The sequence below is a fragment of the Palaemon carinicauda genome, chromosome 42, assembly GCF_036898095.1.
Source record: "Palaemon carinicauda isolate YSFRI2023 chromosome 42, ASM3689809v2, whole genome shotgun sequence".
In the NCBI taxonomy this organism is placed as follows: Eukaryota; Metazoa; Arthropoda; class Malacostraca; order Decapoda; family Palaemonidae; genus Palaemon; species Palaemon carinicauda.
Genome location: NC_090766.1, coordinates 42,320,282 through 42,339,487, shown reverse-complemented (window position 1 = coordinate 42,339,487; position 19,206 = coordinate 42,320,282). Strand labels below are relative to the sequence as shown.

Genomic DNA, 19,206 nt, shown 5'->3' with positions numbered 1-19,206 from the left:
ACACACACATATATATATATATATATGTACTGCATACACATACATAAATACACACACACACATATATATATATATATATATATGTGTGTGTGTGTGTGTGTGTGTGTATGTGTTCACACCTAAAGACAGAAAATCTTAACAGGAAACACTCAGTAAATAAAAAATAAGAAAACCAAAGAGTTTACTATAGCGAAGGACTAACAGCAGTGAATGCAAATTTATGGCCGAGATAAAAGGGTTGTAATTTACACTGTGGATCTCAAATTGCAAAAACCGTCACTTCTGGTGCGATATCTTCGCCATGATGAACTTTCTAATTCTACTCCGTGGTCTGAGGTTTTTGTTTACGATTCATGGAACGTAGAAAAAAAGTCTATTTTGCTTATGTAAAGACAAAGCAGACAATGATGATGGTGATGATGATAGTGACTTTGCGATTTGGGGAGAATGTAAAATAACGTAGGAAAAGAATATGAGTTATATAAATGTTATGGAAAATAGGAAGAAATTAATAATTTAAAAGATGAAATGAATGTTTGGATAATTAAAGTGAAATCAAATATATCCACATATCCACTATATATTATTATTATTGCTAGCTAAGCTACAATCCTAGTTGGAAAAGCAGGTTGCTATAAGCCCAAGGGCTTATAGTTTACCTGAGAGTACGTTCAAGCAAGATAACTTTACCCCAAGACAGTGGAAGACCAGGATTCAGAGGCTATGGCACTAGCCAAATCTAGAAAACAATGGTTTGATCTTGGAGTCCCTTCCTCCTGGAATAACTGTTTGCAATAGATAACGAGTCTCTAACGATTACCAAGTGGAAATTAGCCACAGAACAATTACAATGTAGTAGTTAACCACTATATATCAAAGTCTTCGAGTCCTTTCCTTGAAAATATTACTTTGCCCTATTAAATTACGCTAAAGTAGACCAGGTAATAGTCCTGCCAACCTCATCTCAAAAAATGCAAACACACACACAAATATACATACACACAAACACACACACACACACACACACACACACACACACACATATATATATATATATATATATGTGTGTGTGTGTGTGTGTGTGTGTGTGAACAGAGTCTCCATCCACGCACCATTACCCTAGCCCCTAGGAAAAGCTAGATCCTATCCACTGCTGGGTTGATTAGTGTGAGCGATAGCATGGGATCGAACACGGTCCTAAAGAAATCCGCCACTTATATCCTCACGACTCTTGTATCATTTAAAAGACACTTTATTCTATCCAATCTCTCGCTCTCCTCTTTTATCTCGGTCTCTATCTCGTCCAGCCATTGCCTGCCTCTTGCATTTCATATTGCATTGCAATGACAGGTTGCACGGACTCGCCACACACGTTGACACCAACACTGGGTGCTCTAACCTTTCGCATTTAATCGAAGAGGAACATCTATCTAGTCGGTGGTGTATCTCTCTCTCTCTCTCTCTCTCTCTCTCTCTCTCTCTCTCTCTTTAGCAAGTCTGGGCAGTAAACACACCACTCTCTCCCTCTCTCTCTCTCTCTCTCTCTCTCTCTCTCTCACTGATAGTGAGCCCGAGATGAGCAAATAAAATTTTTCTATCAAACGTACCTCACAGGCTCATAGCTACTGGAGAGAGAGAGAGAGAGAGAGAGAGAGAGAGAGAGAGAGAGAGGGGGGGGGGACTAGCAAAACTGACTGTTCGGGTTTCCGTGAAATAAGAAATAAAATTAAATATATGGATAGATAGACAGATAGACAAATAAGATAAGTAAACATATAATTGGATATTATTGCACTTATTATAGAGAATGCGTGTGTAACATTTTGCGCTAATATATAAAGCTGTTTAGATATATTCAAATCAATTCAATTATCATGAAAAATGTTTGACTCTCTCACTAAAGGCTAGTGCATTAAGTCCCTATGTTCGAGATTTGCCATCCTGACCCTCTCTTTCATTACTGTTAACTTGCATTGTTCAATAGAAAACGCAAAAAAAAAAAAAAAAAAAAATCCTCCAGTTTTAAAAACACGAAAAAAAATCTTTTATTTTCAACTTTGTTATCTTGAGCAATTAGTTCATAATTAGCAAAGCAATCTGATATGAGATAAAATCTTATAAAAAGTTGAAGAATCAAGAAAAAAAGCATGATAAAAATTGACGAAAACGCATGCAATTATTTTTCCAGTTTAAGAAGCTATTTGCCCAATTAAAAATGAATAATAACTTCAATTAAAACAACCAGAACTCATACTGGACTGGACAGAATCCAGCAAATAAAACCGACAAGGAAAACACACAATCATAAGAGCTTCATCTAAATACAACATTAGCAAACTAATAAAGAAAATAAAAGAACCTAAAAGAAGTGAAATTATGGATTATAAAACGTTTCAGGAATCTTACAAAATGGTATTATAGATTAAAAAACGTTCCAGGAATCTTACAAAATGGTATTATAGATTAAAAAACGTTCCAGGAATCTTACAAAATGGTATTATAGATTAAAAAACGTTCCAGGAATCTTACAAAATGGTATTATAGATTAAAAAACGTTCCAGGAATATTACAAAATGGTATTATAGTTTAAAAAACGTTCCAGGAATCTTACAAAATGGTATTATAGATTAAAAAACACTCCAGGAATCTTACAAAATGGTATCATATATCAAAAATCGTTCCAGGAATCCTAAAAATTGGTATTATAGATTAAAAAACGTTCCAGGAATCTTACAAAATGGTATTATAGATTTAAAAATGTTCTAGGAATCTTAAAAAATAGTATTATAGATTACAAAGCGTTCCAGGAATCTTACAAAATGGTATTATCGATTAAAAAACGTTCCAGGATCTTACAAAATGGTATCATATATTAAAAAACGTTCCAGGAATCTTACAAAATGGTATTATAGATTAAAAAACGTTCCAGGAATCTTACAAAACGGTATTATAGATTAAAAAACGTTCCAGGAATCTTACAAAATGGTATTGTAATTACAAAACGTTCCAGGAATCTTACAAAATGGTATTATAGATTAAAAAACGTTCCAGGAATCTTACAAAATGGTATTATAGATTAAAACACGTTCCAGGAATTTTACAAAATGGTATTAGAGATTACAAAACGTTCCAGGAATCTTACAAAATGGTATTATAGATTAAAAAACGTTCCAGGAATCTTACAAAATGGTATTATAGATTAAAAGCATTCTAGGAATCTTACAAAATGGTATTATAGATTAAAAACCGTTCCAGGAATCTTACAAAATGGTATTATAGATTAAAAAACGTTCCAGGAATCTTACAAAATGGCATTATAGATTAAAAAACGTTCCAGGAATCTTACAAAATGGTATTAGAGATTACAAAACGTTACAGGAATCTTACAAAATGGTATCATATATTAAAAAACGTTCCTGGAATCTTACAAAAAGGTATTATAGATTAAAAAACGTTCCAGGAATCTTACAAAATGGTATTATAGATTAAAAAACGTTCCAGGAATCTTACAAAATGGTATTATAGATTAAAAAACGTTCCAGGAATCTTACAAAATGGTATTATAGATTAAAAAACGTTCCAGGAATCTTACAAAATGGTATTATAGATTAAAAAACGTTCCAGGAATCTTACAAAATGTTATTATAGATTAAAAAACGTTCCAGGAATCTTACAAAATGTTATCATAGATTATAAAACGTTCAAGGAATCTTAAAAAATGGTATTATAGATTAAAAAACGTTCCAGGAATCTTACAAAATGGTATTAGAGATTACAAAACGTTACAGGAATCTTACAAAATGGTATCATATATTAAAAAACGTTCCTGGAATCTTACAAAAAGGTATTATAGATTAAAAAACGTTCCAGGAATCTTACAAAATGGTATTATAGATTAAAAAACGTTCCAGGAATCTTACAAAATGGTATTATAGATTAAAAAACGTTCCAGGAATCTTACAAAATGGTATTATAGATTAAAAAACGTTCCAGGAATCTTACAAAATGATATTATAGATTAAAAAACGTTCCAGGAATCTTACAAAATGTTATTATAGATTAAAAAACGTTCCAGGAATCTTACAAAATGTTATCATAGATTAAAAAACGTTCAAGGAATCTTAAAAAATGGTATTATAGATTAAAAAACGTTCCAGGAATCTTACAAAATGGTATTATAGATTAAAAAACGTTCCAGGAATCTTACAAAATGGTATTATAGATTAAAAAACGTTCCAGGAATCTTACAAAATGGTATCATATATTAAAAAACGTTCCTGGAATCTTACAAAAAGGTATTATAGATTAAAAAACCGTTCCAGGAATCTTACAAAATGGTATTATAGATTAAAAAACGTTCCAGGAATCTTACAAAATGGCATTATAGATTAAAAAACGTTCCAGGAATCTTACAAAATGGTATTAGAGATTACAAAACGTTACAGGAATCTTACAAAATGTTATCATAGATTAAAAAACGTTCCAGGAATCTTAAAAAATGGTATTATAGATTAAAAAACGTTCCAGGAATCTTACAAAATGGTATTATAGATTAAAAAAACGTTCCAGGAATCTTACAAAATGGTATTATAGATTAAAAAACGTTCCAGGAATCTTACAAAATGGTATCATATATTAAAAAACGTTCCTGGAATCTTACAAAAAGGTATTATAGATTAAAAAACGTTCCAGGAATCTTACAAAATGGTATTATAGATTAAAAAACGTTCCAGGAATCTTACAAAATGGTATTATAGATTAAAAAACGTTCCAGGAATCTTACAAAATGGTATTATAGATTAAAAAACGTTCCAGGAATCTTACAAAATGGTATTATAGATTAAAAAACGTTCCAGGAATCTTACAAAATGTTATTATAGATTAAAAAACGTTCCAGGAATCTTACAAAATGGTATTATAGATTAAAAAACGTTCCAGGAATCTTACAAAATGGTATTATAGATTAAAAAACGTTCCAGGAATATTACAAAATGGTATCATATATTAAAAAACGTTCCGGGAATCTTACAAAAAAGTATTATAGATTAAAAAACGTTCCAGGAATCTTACAAAATGGTATTATAGATTACAAAACGTTCCAGGAATCTTACAAAATGGTATTAGACATTACAAAAACGTTACAGGAATCTTACAAAATGATATTATAGATTAAAAAAAACGTTCCAGGAATCTTACAAAATGGTATTATAGATTAAAAAACGTTCCAGGAATCTTACAAAATGGTATTATAGATTAAAAAACGTTCCAGGAATCCTACAAAATTGTATCATATATTAAAAAAACGTTCCAGGAATCTTACAAAATGGTATTATAGATTAAAAAACGTTCCAGGAATCTTCCAAAATGGTATTATAGCTTCATAAACGTTCCAGGAATCTTACAAAATGGTATCATATATTAAAAAACGTTCCAGGAATCTTCCAAAATGGTATTATAGCTTCATAAACGTTCCAGGAATCTTACAAAATGGTATTATAGATTGAAAAACATTCCAGGAATCTTACAAAACGGTATTATAGATTAAAAAACGTTCCAGGAATCTTACAAAAAAGTATTATAGATTAAAAAACGTTCCAGGAATCTTACTCAACGGTATTAACAAACTGAAAAAAAAACAGAAAGAAATTTGTAATTACATCTGCAACATCAAAATCAACATATCGACGGCCTAATTGCGGTCAGCTCTGTTGCAAGTTGCAGCCTTTAATTGGGCAAGATTATTCAGGGGTTGTGGTGGTTTGCACGTCCTTGCTTGGGAGGTCAACATTTGTTACAATCTGTACTGATTCTTTTTTTTCTTTTACTTTTGACTGTACCGACTCTTTTTCTTATCTAAACTTCTGGAAATGTGAAATCTATTTCTGTTTAAAGCTATTATCTATTAAAATCATTATAAATTCTTGTATATATACATAGACACATATATTTATATAAAACCCGTTTTAAACACACACACGCACACACACACACACACACACACACATATATATATATATATATATATATAAAGGATTTGCAAAGCTTGCTTACCACAATGCATGTCACACGAGGTTGGGCTGAAGATCAATAGAAGAAAGACAGAGATGATAAGAACGGAGTATGCAATGGAAGATGAGATATCATTGGAAGGAGAAAGGATTAATGAGGTAGATTCATTTAAGTATTTAGGAACTATGATCTCCAATACAGGGTCTTTAGAATTAGCGTTTAGCAAAAGATTGAAAAAAAGCAAATCAGACGATGGCTACGCTAAGTAACATTTGGAAATCAAATTGCCTGAAATTACATATAAAAATCAGACTATATATCAGTTTAGCGAGATTGGTGTCACTCCATGGACATGAATCATAGTATGACAATGAAACAATCTCCAATCGATTGAGTAGATTTGAGAACAAAGCCCTCAGAAGGATATTGGGAGTTGATTGGCAAGACAGGATTAGAAATGAAATTATAAGAGAGATTACTCGAGTGCCATATGTGGATGAGATCCTGATGAGGGGTAGATGGAGATGGTTTTGGACATGCTCTTCGCACTCCCCAAGAGAGATTAGTTCACCAAACGTTCAGCTGCGCACCACAAGGCACTAGAAGAGTGAGAAGACCCAGGCCTAAATGGCTGAGGACTATGAAGCGTGAAGTAGATGATGAATGGAGAAGTATTGATTTAAAAGTTCAAGATAAAGACGACTGGCGAAATTTAACCGAGGCCTTTTGCGTCAATAGGCGTAGGAGGAGGAGGAGGAGATGATGATGATGATGATAATGATAATGATGATGATGATGATACATATGAAAATATGAGAATATATATATATATATATATATATATATATATATATATATACATATACATATATATATATATATATATATATATATGTATATATATGTACATATATATATATATATATATATACATACATAAATAAGAGATAAATAACTTTATGTAACAGAGAGAGAGAGAGAGAGAGAGAGAGAGAGAGAGAGAGAGAGAGAGAGAGAGAGATACAGCAATATAGATACTGTAATTGACAATTCTGCTAGTGTATTTATACTGTATATATGAAATACATGGTAGCGGTAGTAGCGGCAACTTGCCTTCAATCGGTTCCAAAATGAGGTTATCTTGACAAATGAAAATTTTCCCTCATGTGTAGTAGCTTAACCTTTTTTTTTTTTTTTTTTCAGTGCCAGTGTCCATCCATTAGATCTCTTCTGATTACTACTATAGTCCATTTCTTTTAGCGAGGCAGGTTTGCACCGACTCGCAACGGTGCCCTTTTAGTTCAGAAGAGTTTCCTGAACTCTGATTGGTTAGAATTATCTTGTCCAACCAATCAGCGATCAGGAAACTTTTCGGAGCTAAAAGGGCACCGCTGCGAGTCGTTGCAAATATGCCTTGCTAAAAGAAATGGACTATAGTAGATAGCTGTAAGCTCATTTTATATATATATATATATATATATATATATACATATATATATATATATATATATATATATCTATCTATCTATCTATCTATCTATCTATCTATCTATATATATATATATATATATATATATTTAGATAGTATATATATGCAGCAGTTTCAAGTCCACTGCAGGCCAAAGGCCTCAGACGTGTCAATTCAAGGCTGGGATTTGCCCCGTTTCATCACCACGCCGGCCAGTGCGGATTGGTGATGGAGGGGGGACTTTAGTTTGATTTCTCACAGCAAACCAACCTAGTATGGGTGCCCCTGACTAGTACAGCTTTGCCGATCATGGCGATAGGCAAATCATTTCACCCCGATAAAGCACCCATATATATGTATATATATATATATATATATATCTATATCTATGTATATATATATACATATGTCTATATCTATCTATATATATATATATATATATATGTATATATATATATATATATATACATATACATATATATCTATATCTATATATATATAAATATATGTATATATATATATATATATATATATATATATATGTGTATGTATATATATATATATATATATATATATGTATATATATCATCGAATGAGCTCTTAATAGACGTTCATTTAGAGAAAACAAATAGAGGCACTCTAATCTCCTACTCATTTTCCTCCTGAGAGAGAGAGAGAGAGAGAGAGAGAGAGAGAGAGAGAGAGACCCAGTTCTAAACAGAGGCACACAAATGAAAGCAATTAAACCTTCATTACATATAAAAAAAAAAAAAACTTAAAACTCTCAAGCACGACATCATTATCCGCTACTTTCATCTCTCTCCGAATGTAATCAAATAACCCAAGGAAAGTGACAGCCCGTCTCCGAAGTCAGTCTTGGAAAAGGCTTTATCTAATTGAGGTAGAAGCTTCGTGTTTCTTCGTCGATAAACAAAAAAAAGTAAAAGAATAGAAATTGTCTGTAGAGGTCTGCTTGAATCGCATAGCAACACATTGGTGATTAATGATATGTCAAAAGATGTGTTTGGATAACGTTATCAAATTGCTGAGACTTCTCCGTTGGCATATAAATCAATGTTTTTTTTTTCTTTTTTGCCTTTAAGAGAAGTTGCCAGATGTTGCTATTCTGGATTAAGATTCACGGCACAGGATTTGAAGTGATTTAAAGATTTATAATATTGACGGCTGTGAGATAATCTTTGCATCATTGTTCTTTTTTATAAAAATAATTATGAGAATAATAATTATTTTTTCTGTTTTCAATAACATATGATATTTATCAAACATTTGGTAATTAAGAATGACTATATTCATACGCAGTTTTATGAAAGAAAGGAAATTGTCCTTAGCACTATTATTATTATTATTATCATTATTATTATTATTATTATTATTATTATTATTATTATTATTATTACCTAAGCTACAACACTAGTAGGAAAAGCAAGATACTATAAGCCCAAGGGCACCAACAGGTAAAATAGCCCAGTGAGGAAAGAAAACTAGGAAATATATAACATCAAACTTGCCTTTATGTCCGGATATTGTCCGGGCAAGTTTGAAGCCCCAAGTTAGTATAGACGAGACCTCTTTATGTTCTACCAATTCTTTTATTTCAGAATATCATTAAGTATTGTCGATATAAACTCCTTTTATCCGAGAGCTATTTCTTTCAAGATACCTTCCTAACCTCAAGTGGTATTTTCCTCATATCAGAATCCCAACAAATTCAACTTATTGTAGTTTTTTAGAATTAACCCACAAAACTTATAGTTGGTAGGATATTTACTTATTTCAAAGTACATGAATACAAAATATACTTATAAAAGTAACTAAATATCTACAAATTTCCTGATCTCCCTCAAATGTGCAAGCAATAATTAAATGTTTTTTTTTTTTCTTATCTTATTGCATAGACTTATTCTGCATTTATTTCAGGACTTTGCGACAAAGTACTGAAAACAATATACATAAAAAAGTAACTAAATATCTACAAATTTCCTGATCTCCCTCAAATGTGCAAGCGATAATTAAATGTTTTTTTTTTTATCTTATTGCATAAAGACTTATTCTGCATTTATTTCAGGACTTTGTGACAAAGTACTGAAAAAAATATACATAAAAAAGTAATTTAAATATCTACAAATTCCCTGATCTCCCTCAAATTTACAAGCGATAATTAAATGTTTTTTGTTTTTTTTTTATCTTATTGCATAGACTTATTTTGCATTTATTTCGGGACTTTGTGACAAAGTCCTGAAATAACTCATGTAAAGATACATGGAAACCTTTTTCAGACTAGATAACTTTTAGTTTAAAAATAACTTCAGTAACTGGACAATATCTTTTTTTTTCTCTTTTCTGAAGGGCTGCCAACGCAAGATATTTTATATTAATTATTTATTGCTTCCCATATTTTCCTTTCTCCACTGGGCTATTTTTTCTCTATTGGAGGGCTTTGGTTTATAGCATCCTCCTTTTCCAACTATGGTTGTAGGTTAGTTAGTAATAATAATGATAATAATAATAAGAAATTGTAGGACGTCCAGTAATACAATCCATTACATTTTTTTTCTACGTTTATTCCAATGAAGCTTTCGGGTACATTCCTTAACCCATCATCAACTGCAAAAATAGTTTTTTTTTTTTTTTTTTTTTTTTTACTTTAACAAATACTTATAATATTCATATACATAGCGAACAGAGAAAAATATAGTTTTACAACAACTAAAGTTAAAAACAAAAAATTTGTATGTAGAGGGAATTACCAATCTGGAATTCGAATCGCTGAAAGTTTACTAATTAAGACCTTAAAGCCAACTTTAAATAATGAAACCTCGAGCTTTCCATTGAAATTGTTTTAAGTATTTATAATTCTATTTATGTTTTTAGTCTAATTCCAGTTATGGAATTCACTCCACGATGTGCTATTTATATTAGAAAACTTTTTAGGTAAATACTATAATTTAGAAATTTTTTGTTTTTAATTTACGTTGTTGTAAAACTCTACTTTTCTCTGTTCACTATGTATATGAATATTATAAGTATTTGTTAAAGTAAAAAAAAAAACAAAAAACTATTTTTGCAGTTAATGATGGGTTAAGGAATGTACCCGAAAGCTTCATTGGAATAAACGTAGAAAAAAAAAATGTCATGGATTGTATTACTGAACGTCCTACAATTTCTTATTCGAGTGATATTTCCAGACCCCACTAGTAGACGTAATAATAATAATAATAATAATAATAATAATAATAATAATAATAATAATAATAATAATAATAATAATAATAATAATAATAATTTGAGTTTAAAAATACCCTCAGTACTTGGATAATATTTCAACGCAAGAGCCCGTGATGGTAGGGCCATCTGAAAACCAAACAAAATGAGACATTGCCAGACGGCAGAATGGAACTGACCCTGACAGTTTGCGACGCCAAAAACCCTCCCCGACATTGAGTGCGAAGGCAGTTATGTCTCTCACGCCTTAATACACGCTGTCGTAAACGCTGTTTTTACAGACAAGGACGAGTTTAAAGGTTGTATATGAGGCCATTGGATTTCAAGGGTCCTTGAGGGGGATACGAGGTCAAACTCTCTCTCTCTCTCTCTCTCTCTCTCTCTCTCTCTCTCTTTTCCCTTGGCCCCTTTTCAGTATATATGTCTGTTTCTACTTTTCCTTTGTCTTTCTTCATTTTAATATCTCTCTCTCTCTCTCTCTCTCTCTCTCTCTCTCTCTCTCACATATATACATATATACATATGTGTATATATATATATATATATATATATATATATCTTCAGCATCTCCCTGAAACCCCATCTCTTTTCCTCTCTCTCTTTTCCAATCTATTCACATCTGTTTGTCAATAAGTCTATATCCCTCATTATAGCTTAATTCCCTATATTTTTCATCTCTTCTTCTTATCTTTCCTCTTCTATCTTCATAGCAACGTTATCTCCCCAATCTTATCTCAATCTTTCTCTTTCTTCTTACTCGTCTGTCTATCCCTTCTCTAATAATCACCTTAAACAACAATTAAACTCCCAAATGGAAAGTAATACACGTAAAGCAATAATCGTTAGAACGTATTTCACAGCGCAAGAGGCGTTAATTAACATGATGGATGACCCCCGAGAGGAGAGGTCAACAGGGGGAAATTATCGTCAGAGATTTGTGAAAGGCGATGCAAGAGCCATCCTTTGTATGTAAACAGAATGCTATTTATATGACGCGCGCGCGCTGGCGAGCAGAGTGATTTGGGCACTGTTTATGATCTCCCGGAACGACGCGAGGATATGCTTGCGTAGAGACTGAATGCAGAGGATAATGGAACTTGATAATGAAAATTGATAGTACTAATCGCGAGGTTATTCAGAAGGGTACAATGGTTAAGTTAAGTCTTATTATGACCGGGAAAGTAAATAGATAAAGAAGGAAAACGCGGATGATAAGAATAGAGGAAAACAAATAGCATGAGATTTAGTGAGTATTCTTCTTTTAAGTTCTAGAACGTAATAAAAGGATCAATTCTTATCAAAAGAGGCTTTATTGTTCAAAGATGTGTAGTTGCTTAAGCCAACTGTAAATGGACGAGTGAACACTAAGTTCCCTTGTTGTAATGTCACAGTAAAAAAAAAAAAAAAAAAAAAAAAAAAAAAAAAAAAAAAAAAAATCTGAAGGAACGAATGTAGGAAAAAAAATCTCTTCTCTAAAAATGCAGGGGAAAAATCTGTTATTTAGAAAAATGCTGATAAAAAATCTGTTCTTTAAAAATGCAAGGGAAAAAATCTGTTATTTAGTAAAATGCTGGTAAAAAGTCTGTTCTTTAAAAGAGCAGGACAATGACTTTTATTTAGAAAAATACTGGGAAAAAAATTTGTTCTTTAAAAATGCAAGAAAAAATCTGTTCTTTAAGAAAAATGCAGGAAAAATCTGTTCATTAAAAAAAGCAGGAAAAATCTCTTTAAAAATGCGGGAAAAAAACCTCTACTATAAAAAATGCAGAAAAAAACTGTTCTTTTAAGAAAAATGCAAGAAAAATCTGTTCTTTAAAGAAATAAAGGAAAAAATCGTGTTCTCTAAAAAAATTGCAGGAAAAAATCGGGTCATTAAAACAATTCAGACAAAAAATTTTATTTAAAAAATGTAGGAAAAAGGTGTTCTTTAAATAATGCAAGAAGTATATATTCTTTAAAAATGTATGAACAATTATGTTCTTTCCTAAAATACAGGAAAAATTTGTTCTTTAAAAATATTCGGTGTCTAGAGAACCAATAATAAGACAAGATTTTTAATTGAAGTATTATTCATAGAAATAAACTTGAAAAGTTTGCATTTCATATGAAATAAAAATAGATACAAAAGAATTAAGAAAAGATGAGATATTTCAATTTACATAAAATTATTAGGTTTAATTAAAGATATCAATGAATAAAAACTTAAAAATCTTTAATGGAGGAAATGACTTTTTCTTCCTATATATAAAAAAAGAAAAATTAATCAAACGCTAAATCAACATATGGGTTATTTTCGCTCCTTTAACCTTTAAACAACTATAGAAATTTAAATAAAATAACCCACAATGTATGAAAAATGAAATTTATTCTCCCTTCCATTTCAGAAAACAAAAAGTGTTCTGGAGAGGAAGGGAGATGGTCCCTTCGAAAGCTAAAAAAATTTAATTTTTCATACATTGTGGGTTATTTTATTCATCATAAATACACGGAAAATTGTGTATTTTAATGTATAAAAATCTAAACGAACGTATTTTTTATTTAGTTTCCTTTGTGTGAGAGAGAGAGAGAGAGAGAGAGGAGAGAGAGAGAGAGAGAGAGAGAGTCTAACCCCCCACCCCTTTAAAAAAGAGCGAAAAGCTCCACGAATCTCCCAAGAAACGATTAACTTCCTGCTCTTCTCCTGTGACAGCCCTCGATATATGTACGCCGCTCGGAGCCACCCAAGTGTGAAATATTCATCAATGTTATACGTTGATGTTCCTTCCAGTATCTTTATGCGCGCCGTCCTCCGATCCTTGTATAATTATGCCGAACATCCTAAAGCCGTGGAAAGTCTACGCGCGGCCCGATGACCTGGAGTGACCCTCCACCTCGCGGTACCATATGGCACTAACGACCCCGCCTGACCCAGCAGGGACGAGTTAGAGGTGGGTTAGGTGTGAGAAGAATGGCTAAGTAGGTTTTTCTCCGTCTCTGCATCTTCCTCACTCCGTAGCACGACCACTACTGAGCCTGTGACACTGATACACCTGCAGGTCATCAAAGGGAGATAGCTTATGTTGTTGGAACATTCTATAACTCTTCTTAAAGAGGCAGAGTCTTCTAAATGTGAGCTCGAGATGAACAATCTATATGCTTTTTCTGACAGAAACACATTCATATACTTACAGCTTTAAGAGTATATACCCTTTCCAAGTGGGGATACCTTAACGTGGTGAAAGGGTTTTGCGTATCGCCATGATCAGCAAATCTGTACTAGTCAGGGCTACCCATATTAGGTTGGTTTGCTGTGAGTGATCAGACAAAAATCTCCCATCATCACCAATCTGCACGGGCCACTGTGGTGATAAAAACTGACCAAATCCCAGACATGAATTGACATCGATAAGGCCTTTGCCCTGCAGGGGACTAGAAACGGATGCATATGTTGTTGTTGTTGTTTGTTTATGTATGTATGTATGTATGTATGTATATAAGCCATATATACCTCTTAATATCTGGAATCTCTCTACCTCGGGATCAGAGACCCAAGGGGGATCAACTTATGATAATAACTTCAGATTGTCCAGGGAAATAAAGTTGATTCCCTCTTGAGTCTTTGATCCCGAGGTAGAGAAAATTCATATATTAAGAGGCATATATGACTTATATGACTTATATGAACATATGAAAAACACGTAGAAACGTGCAAAATTATCACACACACACATGTATATTGATATATATATATATATATATATACAGTATATATTTATATATGTAATATATATATATATATATATATATATATGAATGTATGTATGTATGATGTATCTATGTATATATGTTTGAAGTCAGAATTATCACCCTTCCGGTTTTCAGCAAATATGCATATGGGATGCAACCGCTACCCGACCTCTTCTCCCACTCCCCCGAAACTCGATACCAATTTGTATTTCCTCATTTCCTACAGATCTGGGCTTAACCCGGATACAAGGATCGCCATACCACTGACCTCAACACATAAACCGAAGAGCTTTTAAAAAAAACTTTGTCCGAAAGCTTTTAAAAACTGTTTTAAAAACTGTTGCGTCAGTTTCGTTGTCGAGTGTACAAGCGTATGTGTTTATTACCTAATTATCTTGCCAGTAATTGTTTTCCATTTGTTAATGCGAAGCCGCATATGAACACATAAATTTACTTAGATGTATGTACGTGTCCGCTAATAGGTTGTAAAAGTGTCAGGCTTATGCGGAGAGAGAGAGAGAGAGAGAGAGAGAGAGAGAGAGAGAGATTGTGTGTTGGTGTTAGTGAACAATTCTTAGAAATTCTTACCCAAGCTATCCATAACTAATTCTATTTTAATGCTTCAAAAGAGAGAGAGAGAGAGAGAGAGAGAGAGAGAGAGAGAGAGAGAGAGAGTTGGTGTTAGTAAACAATTCTAAGAAATTCTTACCCAAGCTATTCATAACGAATTCTTTTTTAATACTTCAAGAGAGAGAGAGAGAGAGAGAGAGAGAGAGAGAGAGAGAGAGAGAGAGAGAGTTGGTGTTAGTATGCAATTTTAAGAGATCCTTCTATTTTATTACTTCAGATGGATAACTTAAAAAAGAATAATCTCAAGTTTACATTCATTATTTTGATTTTATTCATAGCATATTTCTAAACTTGATCCTTAATTTGAATTTGGTCTGGTCTTAACTTTAATTCCCATTCTCAGCCATGATAGCTCATAATGCAAAATGCCTCCTATATATATATATATATATATATTTATATATATATATGTATATGTATATATATATATATATATATATACATATATATATATATATATATATATATTCCGGTCACGCTCAGCGAATTTGCCAAACGTATAACTACTCAGTTTCTCCTCATCCCTCAAGTAGGGAAGAGAGGAAGTAGTCATACCCTGGTGAGAAGCGGTACCCATGAGGTACATTTGGATACCACACTCTCCCACGAATTGCTGAAACTGCCGTGTTGTGGTTAGGAAAGGGGGAGGGGGTGGGAAGGGTTGAATCTCTGTGTGTGCACGCATATCTAAATATTTAGCAGCCAGTATGACGGGTCGCGTAAACTAAGTTTAGATATCACTGGTTAATCATTCACCCCTTCCTCTTTATCCAGCTTCGGACACGCACGGGCTAATCACCTAATCATTGCAAATTTTTTGCTTATAAAATAATGTAAAAAGTAAATAAAAGTAAAAAAAAAATATATACAAAATAATCGAAATATCTTTATCATCTTTACCTCACCAACACATTTCCTTCACAGCAAGCAAAGTTTGCAATTATCTGGAATTATGAATCTTCAATCTTGCCATCTTTGATTTATTTGTTTTGGCAAGTTCCCGAAGAAGTCCTTTTTTTTTTTTTTTTTTTTTTTGCAAGTACCTGCAAAAGTCCTTCTTATTATCTTTTTGTAAATTCCTACCTGGACAAGACAACTTTGATCGATTGACTGAGGATTTCACATCATCAACCAAGAGCTTAACTCTCGTGCTTTGGGAACTCCGATGTAAGAGGCATCAGACGTTGATCAGCTTGTGGGGTCTGGACAGTGATCAGTCTTATTCAAAAGTCTTTACCGTGGCTCGTTGATTACTTCATTATCGCTGTCGTATATATATATATATTTATATACATGTGCATGCATTTATATATACGTATAGGTATATTATACACATTTAGTAAACAAAATGAAATGAGATTAAGAAAGTAAAATGCCACTTTCTCTAAAATGAAAAGATTTTAATGAGATGCTCCTTCCAGTATTAACTTATGAATCAGACACTTGGAACTTACTAAAGTCTTAAAGCATAAGCTAGTTACAACTCATAGAGTTGGGAGTAACACTAAGAGACAGAAAAAGAGCAAGATGGATAAGAGAGTAAACTAAAGTAGAGGATATTCTACTAAATTGCAAGAACAAGAAATGGACATGGGCAGGACATATAATGAGAATGAAAGACAATAGATGGACATTAAAAATAACAGAATGGGTCCATAGAGATTGCAAAAAGAAGCAAGGGAAGAAGAGAAGACGATGGACTGACGAACTTAGACAGTTTACGGGTGTGGACGCAAGTGAAAGGACATGTCTGATGCCCTTGTTCTGCAGTGGACTAGTACTGGCTGATGATGATGAAGATGATATATATATATATATATATATATATACAAAAGATGAGGTTGTGAGTCATACGCTGTTTTTCTCGACTCCAACTGACTCTGTTGACCACCAGAATCGACGGGTGGACTGAAGAACGAGGCCATACCACAGGCCCTGCAAACGAGAGCCCAGTACTATACCTATACTAAGATAAGCCACTTGTCTTGCGACAGACGGAAGGTTATATGTATAAAGGAATATGAGAGCAGGTAAGAAATTCCATAGCTTATAAGAAGAGATAAAGAGTCAGTTACGAAACTAAGAAACATAAGAAAGAGTGGACTGACATGTGTAACATGATATATACCCGAAATGTATCTGTCACAGCAGAATCAAGGCTTCAGATATTTACACACGCACCAGTAAGCCAACGTCTGTTGCCAGTTTATTTAATGCAGCTCTGCAAGGCTTTTAATAAAAAACCCATTGAATAAAACTACAATCGACCCCTATTTTAAAAACCATTCAATAACCCTACACTCAACCCCAATCTCTTATCCGGGTTTTGTATCCATTACTGGTTGTGGTGGCTGATGTGGTAACGTCCCTGACTGGTGAACACCAGGCTGGGGTTCGAATCCCACTCAAACTCGTTAGTTTCTTTGGCCGCTCCAATCTCACCATACTTGTGAGCTAAGGATGGGGGGTTTGAGAGAGCCTATAGATCTATCTGCTGAGTCATCAGCAGCCATTGCCTGGCTCTCCTTGGTCCTAACTTGGGTGGAGAGGGGGCTTAGGCACTGACCATATGTCACTGTCCCTCGCCTCTGCCATTCATGACCGGCTTATAAAACCTCTAAATAAGAATAATCACTGCAGAGTTGAAGTCGAACTTGAGTCCTCAAGTATAGGTTTCCTGAACTTTCTCCCTTCAGCTTAAGGCTGGGCATGACACGTGAAATTGGTGGATCAAATTTATCATTATTTAAGATACTGCCAGTAAAGGATTATATTGGGAATTCAATGCCCAATTGTTAATCTGCGTTCTTTCTATTTGAAAATAATTCAAATCATTTATTATTCATTCTGATAAATTTAGATGTTGGGGTTTATAATAACATGCACACGCACACACACACACACACACACACACATATATATATATATATATATATATGTATTTCACGTATTTTGTTATGAAGTCTTATGCAATCTCGATTAAGAGTGCTATACAAACCATACGAGGGCTTATGTAATTTTGTTACGTTTTCATGAGGTATTGTGTCATGTTTGTGATAAATTACACCATTCTTATATTTGGCATGTGTTTTGGAAGGTTCTTGGAAACCCCCGCATTAATGTTATCCCTTTTTTTTTCTTAATGTTTGGGGACGAAGGCTCGTTCCCCTAAATTTTTATCCAGTTGGTAACTCTGGCGCCGTTAAGACGGCCCCTATGCTTGTAGACTCTCTAACCTAGAAGGATCTAGAATAACTAAGTCAATATATAAGTGCCCCTAGGGATGCATAGGACAGAAGGGATCCACCTTTCCCTTTGTAAGAGCTAACCACATCTTCTCTCTCAAGTACCCCGAGTCTGTGTCCTCTCCAAAGTGATTAAGTTTGTGCCAACATATATCGTGTGTAGTGTGTTAAAACGTTACTATGGCTTTGAAAGTGATATAAAATTTATTGTGTCATTATGTGTGCTGGTTATATAAATTTTTGTAGCTGGCCCTGAGAGATTTATGTGAAAACGTGAACTGTATTTATTTTGGCTTAACTGTTCGATTATTTCGTGTGAGCTAACCACTCGTAAGTTTATCAGTTACTTTTGTGTAATTTCTATAAGAGTTTAATCATTAGAGTGTTAGAGGTTAACTATTTTCATTAATTATCTAGATTAAATATTTGTGTAAAATTTAATTTCCAGTGAAACAAGTGATTATATAATTTTCAATGTAATATTTTCTTGTCTTAGTTTAAGGTTTTGTTCAGATTTAATATTTCGAGTCAAGTGATTTTATAATTTCCATAAGTATTATTTTCTTGTCTTAGTCTAAAGTTTTGTTCAGATTTAATATTTCGAGTCAAGTCATATTATAATTTCCATATTTTCTTGTCTTAGTCCAAGTTTTTATTCAGATTCAATATTTCGAGTGACTTATCTTTGGAGTAAATTCTGTCAAAGTGTTGTAATTTTCATAAAATATCTATATTTTTGTAAAGCGTGTATTATTTCGATCACCAGTGTTTCTCAAAAGACTCTCTCGTATCCCTGTTAAAGAATCGAAGTAAGAGGTTGTTTTTAATAGTTCTTAATAATAATTACCCAGTTTTGTTTTGAGTGTACTTAAGAGACCTTTGGAT

General features: G+C 32.9%; 1 protein-coding gene across 1 annotated transcript in view; it reads left to right on the top strand.

The window, feature by feature from the left end:
• Positions 1-19,206, top strand: part of LOC137633127 (uncharacterized) — a 93,331-nt gene that overhangs the window by 56,682 nt on the left and 17,443 nt on the right. Inside the window, exon 2 of the mRNA XM_068365287.1 lies at positions 16,971-17,106. Coding sequence (XP_068221388.1) covers positions 16,971-17,106 — 136 coding nt within the window. The remainder of the gene's footprint in view (positions 1-16,970; positions 17,107-19,206) is intronic.